Source organism: Rhinopithecus roxellana, chromosome 12 (assembly GCF_007565055.1).
Source record: "Rhinopithecus roxellana isolate Shanxi Qingling chromosome 12, ASM756505v1, whole genome shotgun sequence".
Taxonomy (NCBI): domain Eukaryota; kingdom Metazoa; phylum Chordata; class Mammalia; order Primates; family Cercopithecidae; genus Rhinopithecus; species Rhinopithecus roxellana.
In genome coordinates, this window is record NC_044560.1 from 54,266,351 (window position 1) to 54,284,753 (window position 18,403).

Consider the following 18,403-nt stretch of genomic DNA (forward strand, 5'->3'; position numbering starts at 1 on the left):
TTAAGGGAGAAGAAGGAAAATAAACAATGACCATGAAATAAGAAAACTAACTTCATATAGGAAAGAAAAGACAGGTTAATTTGATGAGGAGTGTAGCACATTGAAAATGGCTGCAAGTTCTTTTCTGCTCCTCCTATCCAAAAGACAGATTCCTCTTGAATCTTGGCTCATTTTACAACTTGCTTTGACCAGTAGAGTAATGTGGAAGTGACGCTGGGCCAGTTCCTGGACTAGTCCTTAAGGAAACTGGAAGCTTCCACTTTTTCCCTCTGGAACCCAGCCACTGTGCTGCAAGGAAGCCCAAGCTAGAAGACAGGATCGCTTAAGCCTGGGAAGTTGAGGCTGCAGCAAGCCAAGATCGCATCACTGCACTCCAGCCCAAGTGACAGAGTGAGACCCTACCTCAAAAAAAAAAAAAATTCTCTTCTCCTGCCTCCTATAACCTGTTTTGCCAGGATCCAAGCCCCCATTTTTCTGTAACCTCAAAATGGTATATAAGCTTCTGAGCCCTCACTGGGGGGCAGGTAATCACTCTGTGCTTCTCTCCGTGTACTCATTAATAAATGCATGTACATTTTCTCCAATTAATCTGCCTTTGTTAGTTGATTTTTTTTTTTCATCAAACCTTCAGAGGATGAAGGGGACGTTTTCCCTTGGCCCCTGCGACAGCAATAAAAAGTCTTCTTTTTGCAGGCGCCATGGTAGGTGCTGTGCATATCACCCTGGCATGGGCCTCACTTCTGCTTTGTTGTGCTCATTTTATAGAACTTTCCTGGCAGAAACACGTGCAAGGGCCCCGGGGCAGGAATGAGTTTGGCGTGTGTGAGAAACAGAAAAAGGCCAGCGTGGCAGGAACACAGTGGACAACTAGAAGGATGCCATGGGATGAGGATAAATGCTCCCCAAATGCAGGGCTTCCTCTTAGTCCAGTCACCTCTCCCCATCCCCACCCTGCACTGCCCCAGGGACTGAAGCTTGGCCCTGAAGCAGCCTGGAGGCAGGGCCTGCCTCCTGCATGTCTGGGCCTGGATGGATACCCCACCTCCTCCACATTCTGTCCACCAAGCACCCTTGTCCACACTCCCTGTGTCACACTCACGTCCACCGGCTTGTCTAGTCTTCCCCACTGGCCCTTGCCAAGTCCTGCAAATGCAAGTGTGCCTCACCTGCTGGACTGCTCTTCTTGGGCCTCCTGAGCCTGCTGCATGGCCCAGACCTGGGTTGGGCCTGACTGTCTTGAAAAAAGGCCACTTCTAGACTTTCTGCCCCTTTCAGAGCCCCTCCCACAATTCATTCAATTGTTTAAAAATATTTTATTGAGCATCTATTATGTGCCAGGCACTGTTCTAGATGCTGAAGTTACAGCTGTGAATAACAGACAAAAATGCCCGAGTAATGGAGGATATGTCCTTGTGGGGCAGATGAACAAGAAAGAAGATGAATAAACACAGCATATGGCACATCAGACGGCAATGAATGTTATGAAGAAAAGGAGAGCCGGGCAGAGGCACGGGGAATGCTGAGGCTGCTAGGCTGGGTAGGGGGGTGGGGGAGGGGGTAGGCAGCACGGAAGTACCCCGGGACAGTCAGCTAGGGGTTGGGCAGGAGGCATACCAGAGCCATGTTTTTGCCACCTTCTGTCTTCTCTGGCACCTTCACCAGGCATGAGGTCACTTCATCAAAGGCTCCTGCAGGGCACAATTTCAATGAGAAGGTGGATAAAGCTGTGATGTACCTAGGATGCCATCATGCCATCTCTTCCTCCCCTTCTAGGCCCCTCCAATCCCTACCCTACCCCAGCACCCCAGTAGCCATACTGAGCTTTTTTTTTTTTTTTTTTTTTGAGACAGAGTCTCGCTCTTGCTGCCCAGGCTAGAGTGCAATGGCACTCACTATCTTGGCTCACTGCAACCTCCACCTTCCGGGTTCAAGTGATTCTCCTGCCTCAGCCTCCCAAGTAGCTGGGATTACAGGCACTCACCACCACACCCAGCTATTTTTTGTATTTTTAGTAGAGACGGGGTTTCACCATGTTGGCCAGGCTGGACTCGAACTCCTGACCTCCAGTGATCCACTCGTCTCAGCCTCCCAAAGTGCTGAGATTACAGGTGTGAGCCACCATGCCTGGCCTACACCGAGCTTTTAAGTGTACATCAGCTCATGTCACCCACTCCCTAAAACCCTTCAGTGACACTGCATTTCATTGAGCACAAAGCCAGCATCCTTGCCGAGGCCTTCAATGCCCTGCCTGGTTGGTTGTGCCCTGCCCTCCTCTGCGGCCCTATCTCCCACCACTTGCCCGTCTCACTATGCTCTGGCCACACCAGCTTCCTTCCAGAACTGGGCACATTTCCCCTCAGGGCCTTTGCATGGTGGTTCCCTCTACCCGGGCCACTGCTCGCCATACCTCCTTGCCCCGCTAAGGCTCTCCTTCAGGTCTAGGCTTGCCTGCCAGTCCTGAGAAAGGCCACCCCCACCCTCTGGCTCTGCAAGGGCCAATATGGTCTTGTCGTGCATTGTCTGAATCTCTTCTTTCAGCAGTTATCATAATTCATAGCTAAACACCTACTTGTTATGAGAGGCATCTGCCATTCTGTCAGCCCCCAATCTCTTCACTTTCTTTTGGTGAAAGAGCCTCATCTTTCCTGTGTGCACCCTATTCCATGTAGCTAGGTGAAGTTGGATTCCTCAAGACACACCCAGCACCCACTCTTCAGATAGGGGTGGGCCTGGGACCCAAGCTCCACTCCTAAGAGTGTCCCATGCCACCAGCCACAGCGATTGGTCCAGGGATGAAAACTTGACTGGGCAGGACCAATAGAGTCCTTTATTTAAGGGGGTTGAGGGGAACACGAAAGGAGAGAGGATCTTTCTCCTTCTGAGGACAAGGTCACTGGGGCCTATGAAAACCTGGAACTTCAGATTCTCAACCACCAGAGGATGCTAGAGGATGGAGAAGTACAGATACCCCAATTGTAGTGAACACCAAGATCTTAGCTTCTAAACACCATTCTCCACTAAAAGGAACAAGGCTCCTTGGAGAAATGTTTGATTCCAGGACTGAAGCAGGGAAAGCTCAGGATGAACCTGAGACACCTGAATGATAAAGACATGTCAAATGTCAAAGGAATACAAAAGCATGTTTTTTTTGTTGTTTTTTTTTGTTTGTTTGTTTTATTTGTTTTGAACTGATCGGGGCCGGGCACGGTGGTTCACGCCTGTAATCCCAGCACTTTGGGAGGCTGAAGCAGGTGGATCATCTGAGGTCAGGAGTTTGAGACCAGCCTGGCCAACATGGTGAAACTCCACCTCTACTAAAAATACAAAAATTAGCTGGGCATAGTGGTTCACACCTATAATCACAGCTACTAGGGAGGCTGAGGCTGGAGAATCTCTTGAACCCAGAAGGCAGAGGTTTAGTGAGCCAAGATTATGCCACTGCATTCCAGCCTGGGCAACAGAGTAATATTTCCTCTCAAAAAAAGAAAGAGCTCGGGGGTCTTGCCGTGTTGGCCAGGCTGGTGTCTACAAAAGTTTGCTTGAAGGGGATTCCACTGATCAAATTGAGGAAAATTTGAGTATCACAATAAATTGTGAAAAAAAATGGATTATAGCCCATTAAATAAACTAAGAAAATGGATTATAGCCCATTAAATAAACTAATTGAGTCCATATTATACTAATAAATAAATAAATAAATAAATAAATAAATAAATTGAAAGTTTGATGGGAATGGGATAGTCACATAGTTTCAAAGTACCTGACCACATGATATTTACTACAAAGGGGTAAATATTGACTTCACAATGGAAACCCTTGGCAGCAACCGTCCTACTCAAGTGATGAAAGCAAACAGCATCAGTAACGAACAAATCAAAATTATAAAGCACCAGACAGGACGCAATGAGAAAAACCCAGCATCACTTCTGTGCTATTCCTGCCAAAAATGCATGCCCTGAATCTAATCATGAGCAAGCATCAGACAAATTGAAACTGAGGCACATCCTATAAAAATAGCTTGCCTGTCATCTTCAAATGTATCAAGGACAGGAAAGTCAAAGAAAGGCTGAGGACTGCAGGAGACAGATCAGACTAGAAGAAAAGTACAATGAGTGGTTCTGAACTGGATCCTCTTGCTGTAGAGAACATTACTGGGAAAATTGGTGACTTTTGAATAGGGCCTGAGGATTACATGGTAGCTGTGTATCAATATTAATTACTTGATTGCGATAGTTATATTTTATCCTTTTTTGTAAGAAGTACACTCTGAAATTCAGGGGTGATAGAGCATCATTTGGAAACTTATTCTGAAATGACTCAAGGAAAAAATTTATAGTACATTTTCAACTTTTTCTTTTCTTTGAGATGGAGTCTCACTCTGTTGTTCAGGCTGGAATGCAGTGGTGCCAATCTCGGCTCACTTCAACCTCCACCTCCCGGGTTCAAGTAATTCTCCCACATCCGCCTGCTGAGAAGCTGGGTTTATAGGTGTGTGCCACCCTGCCCGGCTAATTTTTGTATTTTTAGTAGAGACAGGATTTCATCTTGTTGGTCAGGCTGGTCTTGAACTGCTGGCTTCAAATGATCTGCCCACCTTGGCCTCCCAAAGTGCTGGGATTACAAGCATGAGCCACCACACCCACAACTTTTCTCTAAGTTTTGTTTGGTTTTGTTTGCAGACAGAGTCTTGCTCTGTCATTCAGGCTGGAATGCAGTGGTGCAATCATGGCTCACTGCAGTCTCAACCTCCTGGGCTCAAGTGATCCTCCTACTTCAGCTTCCCAACTAGTTGGCACTATAGGCCCATGCCACCACATTTGGCTAATTGTTAAATTTTTTGTAGAGATGAGGGTCTCACTTTGTTGCCCAGGCTGGTTGTGAACTCCTGGGTTCAAGCAATATTCCTGCCTTGGCCTCTCAAAGTGCTACGTATTACAGGTGTGAGCCACCATGCCCAGCCCTAGGTTGGTTTTTAAAAATCATTTAAAAAATATTTTTAAGGCCGAGGGTGGCAGCTCACACCTGTAATATCAGCACTTTGGGATGCCAAGGCAGGTGGGTCACCTAAGGTCAGGAGTTCGAGATCAGCCTAGCCAATGTGGTGTCTCTACTAAAAATACAAAAATTAGCTGGGCATGGTGGCAGGCGTCTGTAATCCCAGCTACTCAAGAGGCTGAGGCAGGAGAATCACTTGAACCCAGGAAGCAGAGGTTATAGTGAGCTGAGATTGCTCCACTGCACTCCAGCCTGGGCGACAAGAGCGAAACTCTGTCTCAAAATAAATAAATAAATAAATAAATAAATAATATTTTTAAGTACCTACTATATGACCAGCACTGTTCTAAGCACAGTTAATAAAAGTGAACAGGGCCAGACGTGGTGGTTCATGCCTGTAATACCAGCACTTTGGGAGGCCGAGGTGGGCAGATCACCTGAGGTCAGAAGTTCGAAACCGGCCTGATCAACACGGAGAAATCCCATCTCTACTAAAAATACAAAATTAGCCAGGCGTGTGGCACATGCCTGTAATCCCAGCTACTTGGGAGGCTGAGGCAGGAGGATCACTTGAGCCCAGGAGTTTGAGTCTGCAGTGACCTATGATTGTGCCACTCCACTCCACTCCAGCCTGGGCAACAGAATGAGACCTCATTTCTTTAAGAAATATTTAATTTAATTTAATTTAATTTAAAGATAAATAAAAGGCTTCCTCAAGCCACAGACTCTGAAAAAATAGTCAAAATTCATGTATCTAACAAAGAACTCATATCTAGATTACATAAAGAATTCCCACAAACCAATAAGAAAAAGAGACACCCCAATGTTTTTAAATGAGCAAAATGTACATGCTGTTTCCTTCTGAAATTAAAAAAACAAAAACAAAAGCGCAAAATATTTGAACTGGTACTGCACAAAAGAGGATATGCGAATTGCCAATAATCATGTAAAAAAGTGCTTAACATCAGTAGTTATCAAGATATGCAAATTAAAACCACAATGAACTATCACTAGACAGAAATCCCCTAGAAGGACTACAATTTTTTATTTTTTTATTTTTTATTTTTCTCTTTTTTTTTCTTTTTTTTTTTGAGATGGAGTTTAGCTTTTGGTGCCCAGGCTGGAGTGCAATGGTGCAATCTCGGCTCACCGCAACCTCTACCTCCCAGGTTCAAGCGATTCTCTTACCTCATCTTCCTGAGTAACTGGGATTACAGGCATGTGATCCCGGGCATGTACATGCCCGGCTAATTTTTTGTATTTTTAGTAGAGACAGGATTTCTCCACATTGGTCAGGCTGGTCTCGAACTCCCGACCTCAGGTGATCCACCTGCCTCGGCCTCCCAAAGTGCGGGGATTACAGTTGTGAGCCACTGCACCCGGCCTGATGACAAATTTTTTAACTGATAATGCCAAATGTTTGTGAGAATGTGGAACAACTGAAACTCACATAGTTTGTGGAAGCGTAAATTAATTCAGTCATTGCTGTGGTTTGAATATTTGTGTCCCCTTCAAAATTCATGTTGAACTTAATCTCCAATGCAATAGTATTAAGAAGCAGAGACTTTAGGAGGTGGTCAAATTGTGAGGGCTCCACCGTCTAGAATGGGATTAAGGCCTTTATAAAAGAGGCTTCATACAGAGTTCAGCCCCTTTTTGTCCTTCCACCTTCCACCATGTAGGGATACAGCAAGCAGGCCCTCATCAGACATCAAATGCTGCTGCCTTGATCTTGGACTTCCAGTCTCTAGAACTGTGAGAAAATAAATTCCTGTTGTTTATAAATTACTCAGTCTCAGGCATTTTGTTATGGCAGCACAAAAAGACTAAGATTACCACTTTGAAAAACTGTTTGGCAGTATCTCTTAAAGCTATAAATATGCCTGCACTATGACCCAGAAATTCTACTCTGAGATAAATAAGTGTATCTCTGCACCAAAAGTCATGGTCAACAACGTTCACAGCCACTTTATTAATAGCATCCAAAAAATAGGAAAAATTCTAATGTCCATCAGCAGCAGAATAAATAAACAAGCTGTGGTATATCCATACAATGGAATACTACAGAACAACAAAAAACAATCTACTATTGAAATACACAATATGGATGAATCCAACAGACATAACGTTGAGCTAAAGAAGCCAGAGTCAAAACAGTAAATATGGCCGGGCACAGTGACTCACGCTTATAATCCTGGCACTTTGGGAGGTCGAGGCAGGTGGATCACCTGAGGTCGGGAGTTCAAGACCAGCCTGACCAACATGCAGAAACCTTGTCTCTACCAAAAATACAAAATTAGCCAGATGTGGTGGCTAACACCCGTAATTTCAGCTACTCAGGAGGCTAAGGCAGGAGAATTGCTTGAACCCAGAGGCAGAGGTTGTGGTGAGCCTAGATCGTGTCATTGCCCTCCAGCCTGGGCAACGAGAGTGAAACTCCATCTCAAAAACAAACAAAAACAAACAAACAAAAAACAACAACAAAAATTAGCCAAGTGTGATGGCAGACACCTCTAATCCCAGTTACTCAGGAGGCTGAGGCAGGAGAATTGCTTGAACCCCAAAGGTGGAGGTTGCAGTGAGCCGAGATTGTGCCATTGCACTCCAGCCTGGGCAACACAGTGAGACTCCATCTCAAAAAATAAATAAATCAATCAAAATTAAAATACAAAAAACTAGCTGGGCGTGGTGATGCATGACTGTAATCCCAGCTACTCAGGAGGCTGAGGCAGGAGAATCACTTGAACCTGAGAGGCACAGGTTGCAGTGAGCCGAGATCGCACCATTGCACTCCAGCCTGGACAACAAAAGTGAACTTCTGTCTCAGAAAAAACACACACACACACACACACACACACAGTAAATACAGTAGTATTCTATTGGCGATAAGTTCAAGAATAGGCAAAACTAGTCTATGGTGATGCAAATCGGAATTGTCACCTCCGGGACAGTGATTATCAACCAAGAGCAGTTGTCCCCCACCCCCACCCCCATAGAACATTCAGCAGTGTCTGGAAACCATTTTGGTTTTTACAACTTGAGGGTGGCAATGGGAGGTTGCTACTAGCATCTACTGAGTAGAGTCCAGGGATGAGTGCATGTCATAATGCACAGAACAACAGAACAGCACCCCCATCCCCACCACCAACATAGACACACACACACACGACAAAGAATTTCCCAACACAAAATACCAATAGTGCCAAAGCTGAGAAATCTTGCCCCAGAAGAAGGGATACTGATTGAAAAGGGACACAAGGGAAGCTTCTGGGCTTCTGGGACTTGATCTGAGTGGTAGCTACCACAGTGTATACTTACATAAATGTTAATTAAGCTATACATTTGAGATGACTAGCATACTTTACATATTTTACTGATCCATGTTATACCCCAAAAAAGTTTTTAAAAGGCTACTATAATTTGAAAATACATTGTTTTAAACTGAGCTGATGGACAAAACGCTCCTATTAAAAAAGCAAAGAGTGACCCTGAAAGCCAAAACAATCTTAAAAGAAGAACAAAGCTTAAGGACTCATACTTCCTGATTTCAAAACATACCACAAAGCTATAATAATCAAAACAGCATGGTACTGGCATAAGGACAGACATATAGACCAATGAAACAAAGTAGAATACCCAGAAATAAACACACTTATGGTAAGTCTGTTTTTCACAAGACTACTAAGAACATTCACTGGGGAAAGGACAGTTTTTTCAACAAATAGAGCAAGAAAAACTGACTATCCACATGCAAAAGAATGAAATTGTTATATGAGGTACCTAGAGTAGTGAAAATTATAGAAACAGTAGAATGGTGGTGACTAGGGGCTGGGGGACTGGAAAACGGGAAGCTATTGTTTAATGCATATGGAGTTTGAAGTTCATAAGATGAAAATAGTTACGGAGAAGAAATGGTACCAATAGTTGCACATTATGAATATATTTAATACCACTGTATTAAACCGTTCACTTAAAAATGGCTGGCCAGTTACAGTGGCTCACACCTGTAATCCCAGCACTTTGGGAGACTTAGGCAGGTGGATCACCTGAGGTCAGGAGTTCAAGACCAGCCTGGCCAACAAGGTAAAACCCCATCTCTACTAAAACTACCAAAATAAGCCAGGCGTGGTAGCACACACTTGTAGTCCCAGCTGCTCAGGAGGCTGAGGCAGGAATATTGTTTGAAAATGGGAGGCAGAGGTTGCAGTGAGCTAGGATCATACCACTGCACTCCAACATGGGCAACAGAGTGAGACTCCATCTCAAAAAAAAAAAAAAAAGGTTAAGATAGGGCCAGGTGTGGTGGATCATGCCTGAAATCCCAGCACTTGGGGAACCCAAGGCAGGAGGATCACTTGAGCCAGGAGTTCAAGACCAGCCTGGGCAACATAGCGAGGTCTCGTCTCTACAAAATATTAAAATTAGCTAGATGTGGTGGTGTGTGCCTACAGTCGTAGCTACTTGGGAGGCTGAGGTGAAAGAATCACTTGATCCCAGGAGTTTGAGGCTGCAGTGAGCTATCATCGCTCTACTGCACTCCAGCTGGGGTGACAGAGTGAGACCCTGACCCTAAAAAATAATAATAATTTTTAAATTTTTGAGATGGTAAGGTTTGGCTGGACATGGTGGCTCATGCCTGTAATCCCAGCACTTTGGGAGGCTGAGGCAGTGGATCACTTGAGCACAGAAGTTCAAGACCAGCCTGGGTAACATAGTGAAACCCTGTCTCTACTAAAAATACAAAAAAATTAGCTAAGTGTGGTGGCACGTGCCTGTAGTCCCAGCTGCTCGGGAGGCTAAGGCAGGAGGATCACTTGAGCCCCAGAGGTGGAGGTTGCAGTGAGGCAAGATCATGACACTGTACTCCAGCCCAGGCAACAGAGTGAGATCATCTCTTAAAAAAAAAAAAAAAGATGGTAAGGATTTTTTTGTTTTTTATACAGACAGACTCTTGCTATGTCGCCGGAGCTGGTCCCAAACTGCTGACTTCAAGTGATCTTCCTGCGTTGGCTTCTCAAAGCACTGATATTACAGGCATGAGTCATTGTGCTGTCCTAGATGGTAAATTTTGTTATGTATATTTCACCACAATTAAAAAATTGGAAAAAAAACTTTTTAATTTTTATTTTATTTATTTATTTACTTTGAGACAGAGTCCCGCTCTGTCACCCAGGCTGGAATGCAGTGGCATGATCTTGGCTTTCTGCAACCTCTGCCTCCCGGGTTCAAGCGGGAGCCTCCCGAGTAGCTGGGATTACAGGCCCTGGCCACCACATCAGCTAATTTTTGTATTTTTAGTAGAGACAGGGTTTCACCATGTTGGCCAGGCTGGTCTCAAACTCCTGACCTCAGGTGATCCACCCACCTCAGCTTCCCAAAGTGCTGCGATTACAGGTGTGAGCCACCACACCCAACCTGAAAAAAAAACTTTTCTTTTTCTTTTTTGAGATGAGTTTTCTTTTTGGCTCTGTCACCATGGCTGGAGTGCAGTGGCTCAATCTCAGCTCACTGCAACCTCCATCTCCAGGGTTCAAGCGATTCTCCTGCCTCAGCCTCCCGAGTAGCTGAGATTACAGGAGTGTGCCATCACACCAGCAGATTTTGTATTTTTAGTAGGGATGGGGATTTGCCATGTTGGCCAGGCTGATCTGGAACTCCTAACCTCAGGTGATCTGCCCACCACAGCCTCCCAAAGTGCTGGGATTAGAGGCGTGAGCCACCACACTCAGCCGGGGGGGGGGAAAAACTTTCCAATTATAAAAGAATACATTGGGACGGGTGTGGTGGCTCATGCCTGTAATCCCAGCACTCTGGAAGGCCGAGGCAGGCAGATTGCTTGAGGTCAGGAGTTCAAAAGCAGCCTGGTCAACATGGTGAAACTCCGTCTCTACTAGAACTACAAAAATTAGCCAGGCATGATGATGCATGCCTGTAGTCCCAGCTGCATGAGGCTGAGGCAGGAGAATGGCTTGAACCTGGGAGGCAAAGGTTGCAGTGAGCCGAGATCGCACCATTGCACTCCAGCCTGGATGACAAAGCAAGACTCTGTCTCAATAAATAAATAAATAAATAAATAAATAAATAAATAAATAAATAGGCCGGGCACTGTGGCTCACACCTGTAATCCCAGCACTTTGGGAGGCCGAGGTGGGTGGATTACGAGGTCAGGAGTTGGAGACCAGTCTGACCAACATGGTCTCTACTAAACCCCGTCTCTACTAAAAACACAAAAATTAATCAGGCATGATGATGCATGCCTGTAGTCCCAGCTACTTGGGAAACCGAGGCAGGAGAATGGCTTGAACCTGGGAGGCAGAGGTTGCAGTAAGCCAAGATGGCACTCCAGCCTGGATGATAGAGCAAGACTCCATCTAAATAAATAAATAAATAAATAAATAAATGGGTCGAACACTGTGGCTCACGCCTGTAATGCCAGCACTTTGGGAGGCCAAGGTGGGCAGATCACGAGGTCAAGAGTTTGAGACCAGCCTGGCCAACATGGTGAAACCCCATCTCTACTAAAAATACAAAAATTAGCCAGGTGTGGTGGCGGCTGCCAGTAGTCCCAGCTACTCGGGAGATTGAGGAAGGAGAATTGCTTGAACCTGGGAGGTGGAGGTTGCAGTGAGTTGAGACCATGCCATTGCACTCCAGCCTGGGTGTCAGAACAAGACTCTGTCTCAAAAAATAAATAAATAAAATAAATAAAAAATAAGAATAAATTTGGACTCTTACCTTATATATATATACAAAATTTAACTCAAAGAACTTAAGAGCTAAAACTATAAAACAGGGGAAAATCTTCATGACACTGGATTTCGCAACAATTTCTTGGATATGGCACCAAAAACAGAGGCACTAAAAAATGGAATATAACCTAAACCATTGAATCACACTTTGTTTTTTTTTTTTTGGTTTTTGTTTTTTGAAAAGACAAGTTCTCACTCTGTCGCCCAACCTGAAGGGCAGTGGTACAATCACAGCTCATTGTAGCCTCTAGCACCTGGGCTCAAGCAATCCTCCCAGCTCAGTCTCCTGAGTAGCTGGGACCACAGGCACACACCATGTCTAGCTAATTTATTTATTTTTTTTGTAGAGACAGGGTATTCCTATGTTGCCCAGGCTGGTCTTGAACTCCTGGGCTCAAGCAATCCTCCTGCCTCAGCCTCCCAAAATGCTGGGATTATAGGCATGAGCCACTACACTCTGCAAATGACACATTTTATTTTTATTTTTTGTGTATTTTTAATTTAATTAATTTATTTATTTATCTATTTATTGAGACAAAGTGTCACTCCATCATCCAGGCTGCAGTGGCGTAATCTTGGCTCATTGCAACCTCCGACTCCCAGTTTCAAGCCATTCCCAAATAGTTGGGATTATAGGCATGTGTCACCATACCCGGCTAATTTTTTTTTTTTTTTTTTTTTTTGAGATGGAGTCTCACTCTGTCGCCGAGGCTGGAGTGCAGTGGCTTAATCTCGGCTCATTGCAATCTCTGCCTCCCAGGTTCAAGCAATTCTCCTGCCTCAGCCTCCTGAGTAGCTGAAATTACGGGTGCGTGCCACCACGCCCGGCTAATTTTTGTATTTTTAGTAGAGACGGGATTTCACCATGTTGGTCAGGCTGGTCTCGAACTCCTGACCTCGTGATCTGCTTGCCTCAGCCTCCCAAAGTATTGGGATTACAGGCATGAGCCACTGCACCCAGCCCCAGCTAATTTTTTGTATTTTTAATAGAGACAGCATTTCACCATGTTGACCAGGCTGGTTTTGAACTCCTGACCTCAAGTGATCCACCTGCCTCAGCCTCCCAAAGTGCTGGGATTACAGGCATGGGTCACCACGCCCAGCTGACACATTTTAAATGGGTGAATTATATGGCTTGTGAATTATATGACAATAATAACTGAACATCCACATGCAAAATAATGAAGCTGAACCCCCACCTCACACGATAAACAAAAACTAGCACAAATTGTACCTAAGACCTAAAGGTAAGAGCTAACATTATTATACTCTTAGAAGAAAACATGGGCATAAGTCTTCATGATCTTGGACTAAGCAATAGTTTCTTTAAATATGACACCAAAAGCACAAACAATAAAAGAAAAATTAGACAAATTAGGCAATGTCAAAATTTAAAACTTTTGTGTTTCAAAGGACACCATCAAGAAAATGAAAAGGCAATCAACAGAATAGAAGAAAAATATTAGTAAATTGGCCAGGCATGGTGGCTCATGCCTGTAATGCCAGCACTTTGGGAAGCTAAGGAGAGAGGATTGCTTGAACCCAGGAGTTCAAGACCAGCCTGGGCAACATAGTAAGACCCTGCCTCTACAAAATATACAAAAGTTAGCCAGGTGTGGTGGTGCATGCCTGTGGTCCTAGCCACTTGGGAGGCTGTGGTGGGAGGATTGCTTCAGCCTGGGAAGTGGAGGTTGCAGTGAGCCGAGATCATGCCACTGCGCTCCAGCCTGGGTGACAGAGTGAGACCCTGTCCCAAAAAAATACAAAATAAAAACACAAAATAAAATAGCCAAAAGATAGAAACAACCCAAATGGCAATCAACTGACATAAACAAAATGTGGTGTGTCTATATATGGAATATTATTTAGCCATAACAAGGAATGAAGTACTGATACATGCTACAAAGAAGATGAACCTTGAATACCTTCTGCTAAGTGAAAGAAGCCAGTCACAAAGGATGACATATTATATAATTCTATTTATATAAAATGTCCAAAATAGGTGAACTATAGAGACAAAAAGTAGTCTAGTGATTGCCCAGGGCTGGATTGAGAGCTGGCATGGGTTGAGGATGATGTCTAAGGGGTGCAGGGCTTCTTTTAGGGATGATGAAAATGTTCTAAAATTGATTGTGGTGATGGTTGCACAATTCTGTGTATATAAAAAGCCATTAAATTACATACTTTAAAAGAGCAAATTGTATTTACAGTTATATTTCCACAAAGTTTTTTTCAAAAAAAGAAAAACTTGCAAAAAAAAAAAGTTCCTCTAGATCACCAGCATCATCAATACCAAGTAAAAATTTTATTAGAAAATAAGATACTATAGGCTGGGCACGGTGGCTCATGCCTGCAATCCCAGCACTTTGGGAGGCCAAGGTGGGCTCAGGAGTTAGAGACCATCCTGGCCAACATGGTGAAACCCCATCTCTACTAAAAATACAAAAAATTAGCCAGGCATGGTGGCACGTACCTATAATCCCAGCTAGTCGGGAGGTTGAGGCAGGAGAATCACTTGAACCCAGGGGGCAGAGGTTGTGGCGAGTGGAGATCGCGCCATTGCACTCCAGCCTGGGTGATGGAGCAAGACTCCATCTCAAAAAAAAAAAAAAAAAAAAAAAAAAATACTATAAAGTATCTACGACTAACCCATCCCAGGGTGCACTAGACTTCTAAGAAGAATTTTTGAAAACCTATAAAGCATATATCCTACGTAAAGGAAAACACGAATCGGTAAATAAGTTGATAACATTCTTAAAAAAAATGCCAGCAAGACTTTTTTGAGGCCCTAAAAAAATCCCTAAGAAACCCTAGAAATGCATTCTAAAATGTGCAGAGGCTGGGTGTAGTAGAATATGCCTGTAGTCCCAGAGCTCTGGGAGGATGAGCTGGGAGGATAGCTTGAGGCCAGGAGTTCAAGACCAGCCTGGGCAACATAGCAAGGCTCCAAGTCTACAAAACATAAAAAATAAAATTACTCAGGTGTGGTGGTGTGGTGTGCACCTGTAGTCCTAGCTACATGGGAGGCTGAGGCAGGAGGGTCTCCTGAGTCCAGGAATTCGAAGCTGCAGGGAGCTATGATTGCAACATTGAACTCCAGCCTGGGCAACAGAGTGAGACTTTTGTCTCAAAAAATAAAATAAAATGTTATTTACTAATAGCTAACCTGAGGTCAGGAGTTCAAGACCAGCCTGACCAACATGGCGAAACCTTGTCTCTGCTAAAAATATAAAAATTAGCTGGGTAGAGTGATGGGTGCCTCTAATTCCCGCTACTCAAGAGGTTAAGGCAGGAGAATCACTTCAACTCAGGAGGCAGAGGTTACAGTGAGACGAGATCGAGCCATTGCACTCCAGCCTGGGCTGCAGAATGAGACTCCCTCTCAAAAAAAAAAAAGGGGGGGATTCTCATTAGATATGAACATCTACTTACAAAACCATGGTCCTTTCTAAAAAATCTTAATACAGTATTGGTGAATGAACAAATAAAAATTGATTAAGAAAAGATATTTATAGCATCAGAAACTGACAGGGGATTAATTTACAGAAATCCTACATATCAGGAGGGAGGCACAGGTTCCAGACAGGACCCCAAGGCCTTGCTCAGACCTGAGAAGCCAGGTCTGAAATGTATCAAGGAAGAAAGAGACATACATTTTGAATGGAAGGGATAGTCTGTTGATACAATAGACTTATAATTTGGACAGAGTCGAAGTATTATTATACAGTGATTTTTTTTTTTTTTAGACGAGTTTTGCTCTTATTGCCCAGGCTGGAGTGCAATGGCGAGATCTCAGCTCACTGCAACCTCTGCCTCCCAGGTTCACACAATTCTCCTGCCTCAGCCTCCCGAGTAGCTGGGATTACACGCATGCGCCACCATGCCCAGCTAATTCTTTGTATTTTTAGTAGAGACGGGGTTTCACCATGTTGGCCAGGCTGCTCTCAAACTCCCAACCCAAACGATCCACCTGCCTCAGTCTCCCAAAGTGCTGGGATTACAGGCGTGAGCCACTGTGCCCGGCTGTATACTGATATTACAGTTAAGGAAGTTGAAGCTCAGGGAGATTAAGTAGCTTGTCCCAAGTCACATTGCTAGCAGAGGCCAATTATTAGATGTCTACTATAGAATTAATAGATCATATGTTATCAACTGCCTGCTGTCCCCTTCCTTCCTTCCTTCCTTCTCCTCTCCCTGCCCTACGAGTCCGAAGACAGAATTCCTCCAGGACAGTGCTTTTTCTAGGGCTGCGGCCCTGGTCTTACCCTCAGGGATGCCTTGCAAGGTCATGGCGTCCTTGCCTGCGGGGTTGGAGGTGGGGAGTCCCAGCGGGAACTGGCCCACCTTAATGCTGGCCATCTCATTCCAACTCTCCAGATTCTCCTCCAGGGGTACAGTGTGGATGCTGTTGTCCTCGGCATCATCCTGCTGACTGCTCAGTGTCAAGGTGGAGGTGTCACTGAACACGAGGCTGGAGTCCAGGCTCAGAGTCTCATTGGAACCCAGGATTAGAGTCATGCATGAGGGTGGAGAGATGGTGGAGTTGGGCCCATGGGTGCTGGAATGGAGGCTGATACCATCACTGGAGCCAGGAATCAGGGTCACATATGAGGCTTGAGTGATGGTCATGTTCAAATCAGATCTGGGGTGGCCGGTGGAAGCCACATTCATGGTTCCCTTGGAACTTGTGCTCCAGGTGGTACTAAAGGCTCCTTTTGAAACAGACCCAGAGATGTTATGTGAAGCCAAAGTGATGGTCTCGTTTGTGTCTGGGATTAGGGTCCCACGAGAATCTGGAGCTACATTCAGGTTCAGCTTGGAGGTGTTTCTTGAGCCCATGTTGGGCAATGGATTGGAGTCAAGGTCGAGAGAAGAGTTGGAGGCTGGAATAAGGAGTGCTTTTGAGCTCGGCCTAGAGATGCAGTGGCCCAGAACCAGGCCTTCTCTGGAATGGTGCCTTATAAATGGGTTTAATTCATGCCTAGAAGGGTTGGAGTTTCTCTGACCCAACTCAAAAATCTTACTTGAGAGGCACTTGAAGGCATCTTCAGAATTTGACTGAGGGTGGTTCCCGGAGCTCAGACCAGGGGCCTCAGTAGAGCTAGGACTCAGAATGGGGTTTGAGGCTGGACAGAGGTGCCCCTGTGATTTAGGCCTTGAGACATCCATGGAATCCAGGTCCAGTGCTTCACCAGAGCAAGAACTGGTGATCTGGAGGGAGGCTGGAGTTATGGCCCTGCTGTCCTCAGGTCTGGGGGTGTTTTCAGGCACCAGGCCCGAGGCCTCCCCTGAGACGGGACTCAGAGAAGGATTAAGATCTGGAACGAGAGCCAAGCCAGGACTTGGGAGTAGATTCAACATAGGCACATGAGCCATGTCTGGGTGGGGCCGAGGGATTGTACCAGACCCTAATCCTGGGGCCCCACAGGAGGGGAGACTTGGTGTCATCTTTGGGTCTTCATGGAAGACCAGGTTAGCCCCTGGACTCAGGGCCATGTCCAGTCTGGAGGTCTCTCAATATCAGTGCCCCTTTCTCTCCAGCAGCCAACTGTCACGCTCCCAGAAGCAGTCTCGAGAGAGAGAAAAGACAAATGCAGCCATACCACACCTGTTAAGGCTTTTCCAGGGCTCCCACTATTCTTAGGATGAAAGCCCCTTGCTGTGACTTACAAGGCCCTGGTGACTGTGCCCAGCCCACCTTTCCATCCCATCACTCGCCACTTGCCTCCGCGGTCTCTCAGTTCCATTCTTTGACCACAACCTGCTCCCTCCTGGCTCATGATCCTGAACAAACTCAATACCCTCAGCTTGTGAAATTGCATGGGGGTAATTCTCATTATCCTTTGCTTAATCCTACTTCTAGCAAAATACTCAGCACATTTCATTCCAGTGACTCATTTAGTGGTCTAGCTCTTGCTAGAGATGAACTTTGCAATGACAAAAACTGTGTATACCTTGGCCCCTGGGGCAACCCCAGCTCCTAGCCCAGTGCCAGTTACACAATTGGAAGCTTACACACAGCCAAATGAGGAATCTCTTCTACTTTAAGACAGAAAAAGGGAAGGAAGAGCCTCGTTATGAGTTACCCCACTTCCAGCTGGCCACATGCGACAGGGTAACCTAAGTGCACCAACAAGGAGCCCTGAGCCTTGCAAGATTGGGGTGCTCCAAGCCAGAGACAAACTCGTAAGTTGCTAGAACTACTCTGCCAGTACCCATGGCACTAGGTTCTCAGAGCAACCCCGGCAAAGCTGCCTATAGCCTTAACAGTTTGCCTGTTCTGGGTGAAGCGGGCTATGTGGAGGAGACCATGGGGCAGCTGTCAAACACCTGCCTCAATGCAGCAATCTAACTGCTGGATGAACTCCCCAGTCCTCCCACCACCCCCACCCTCAATCTGGGGCCACCCTCCCTGTGGGAATCATAGGGACAGCTCACCTGCATGCATGGTGTTTTTAAGCAGGAGTGGGCCCCTGGGAGGAGATGCAGAAGGAAATCAAGTCAGGGAAGAGTGCCTTTATCAACACTTACTGCACAGTCCACAGGCCAGGCATGCACATCTGTTAACAAGCTCCCCACTACACACACACACACACACACACACACAGAGTAAGTTAAATATTTATACATAAGTGAAGGTCAAAGAGAGGAAGGCCACT

General features: G+C 45.4%; 1 protein-coding gene across 1 annotated transcript in view; it reads right to left on the bottom strand.

The window, feature by feature from the left end:
- Window positions 1–18,217, bottom strand: part of MROH7 (maestro heat like repeat family member 7) — a 58,942-nt gene extending 40,725 nt beyond the window's left edge. Inside the window, 3 exon segments of the mRNA XM_030912737.1 lie at window positions 1,615–1,688; window positions 16,010–17,314; window positions 18,183–18,217. Of these exon segments, the coding sequence (XP_030768597.1) occupies window positions 1,615–1,688; window positions 16,010–17,240 (1,305 nt within the window). The 5' untranslated portion in view covers window positions 17,241–17,314; window positions 18,183–18,217.
- Between the last annotated feature and the right edge of the window lie 186 nt (window positions 18,218–18,403).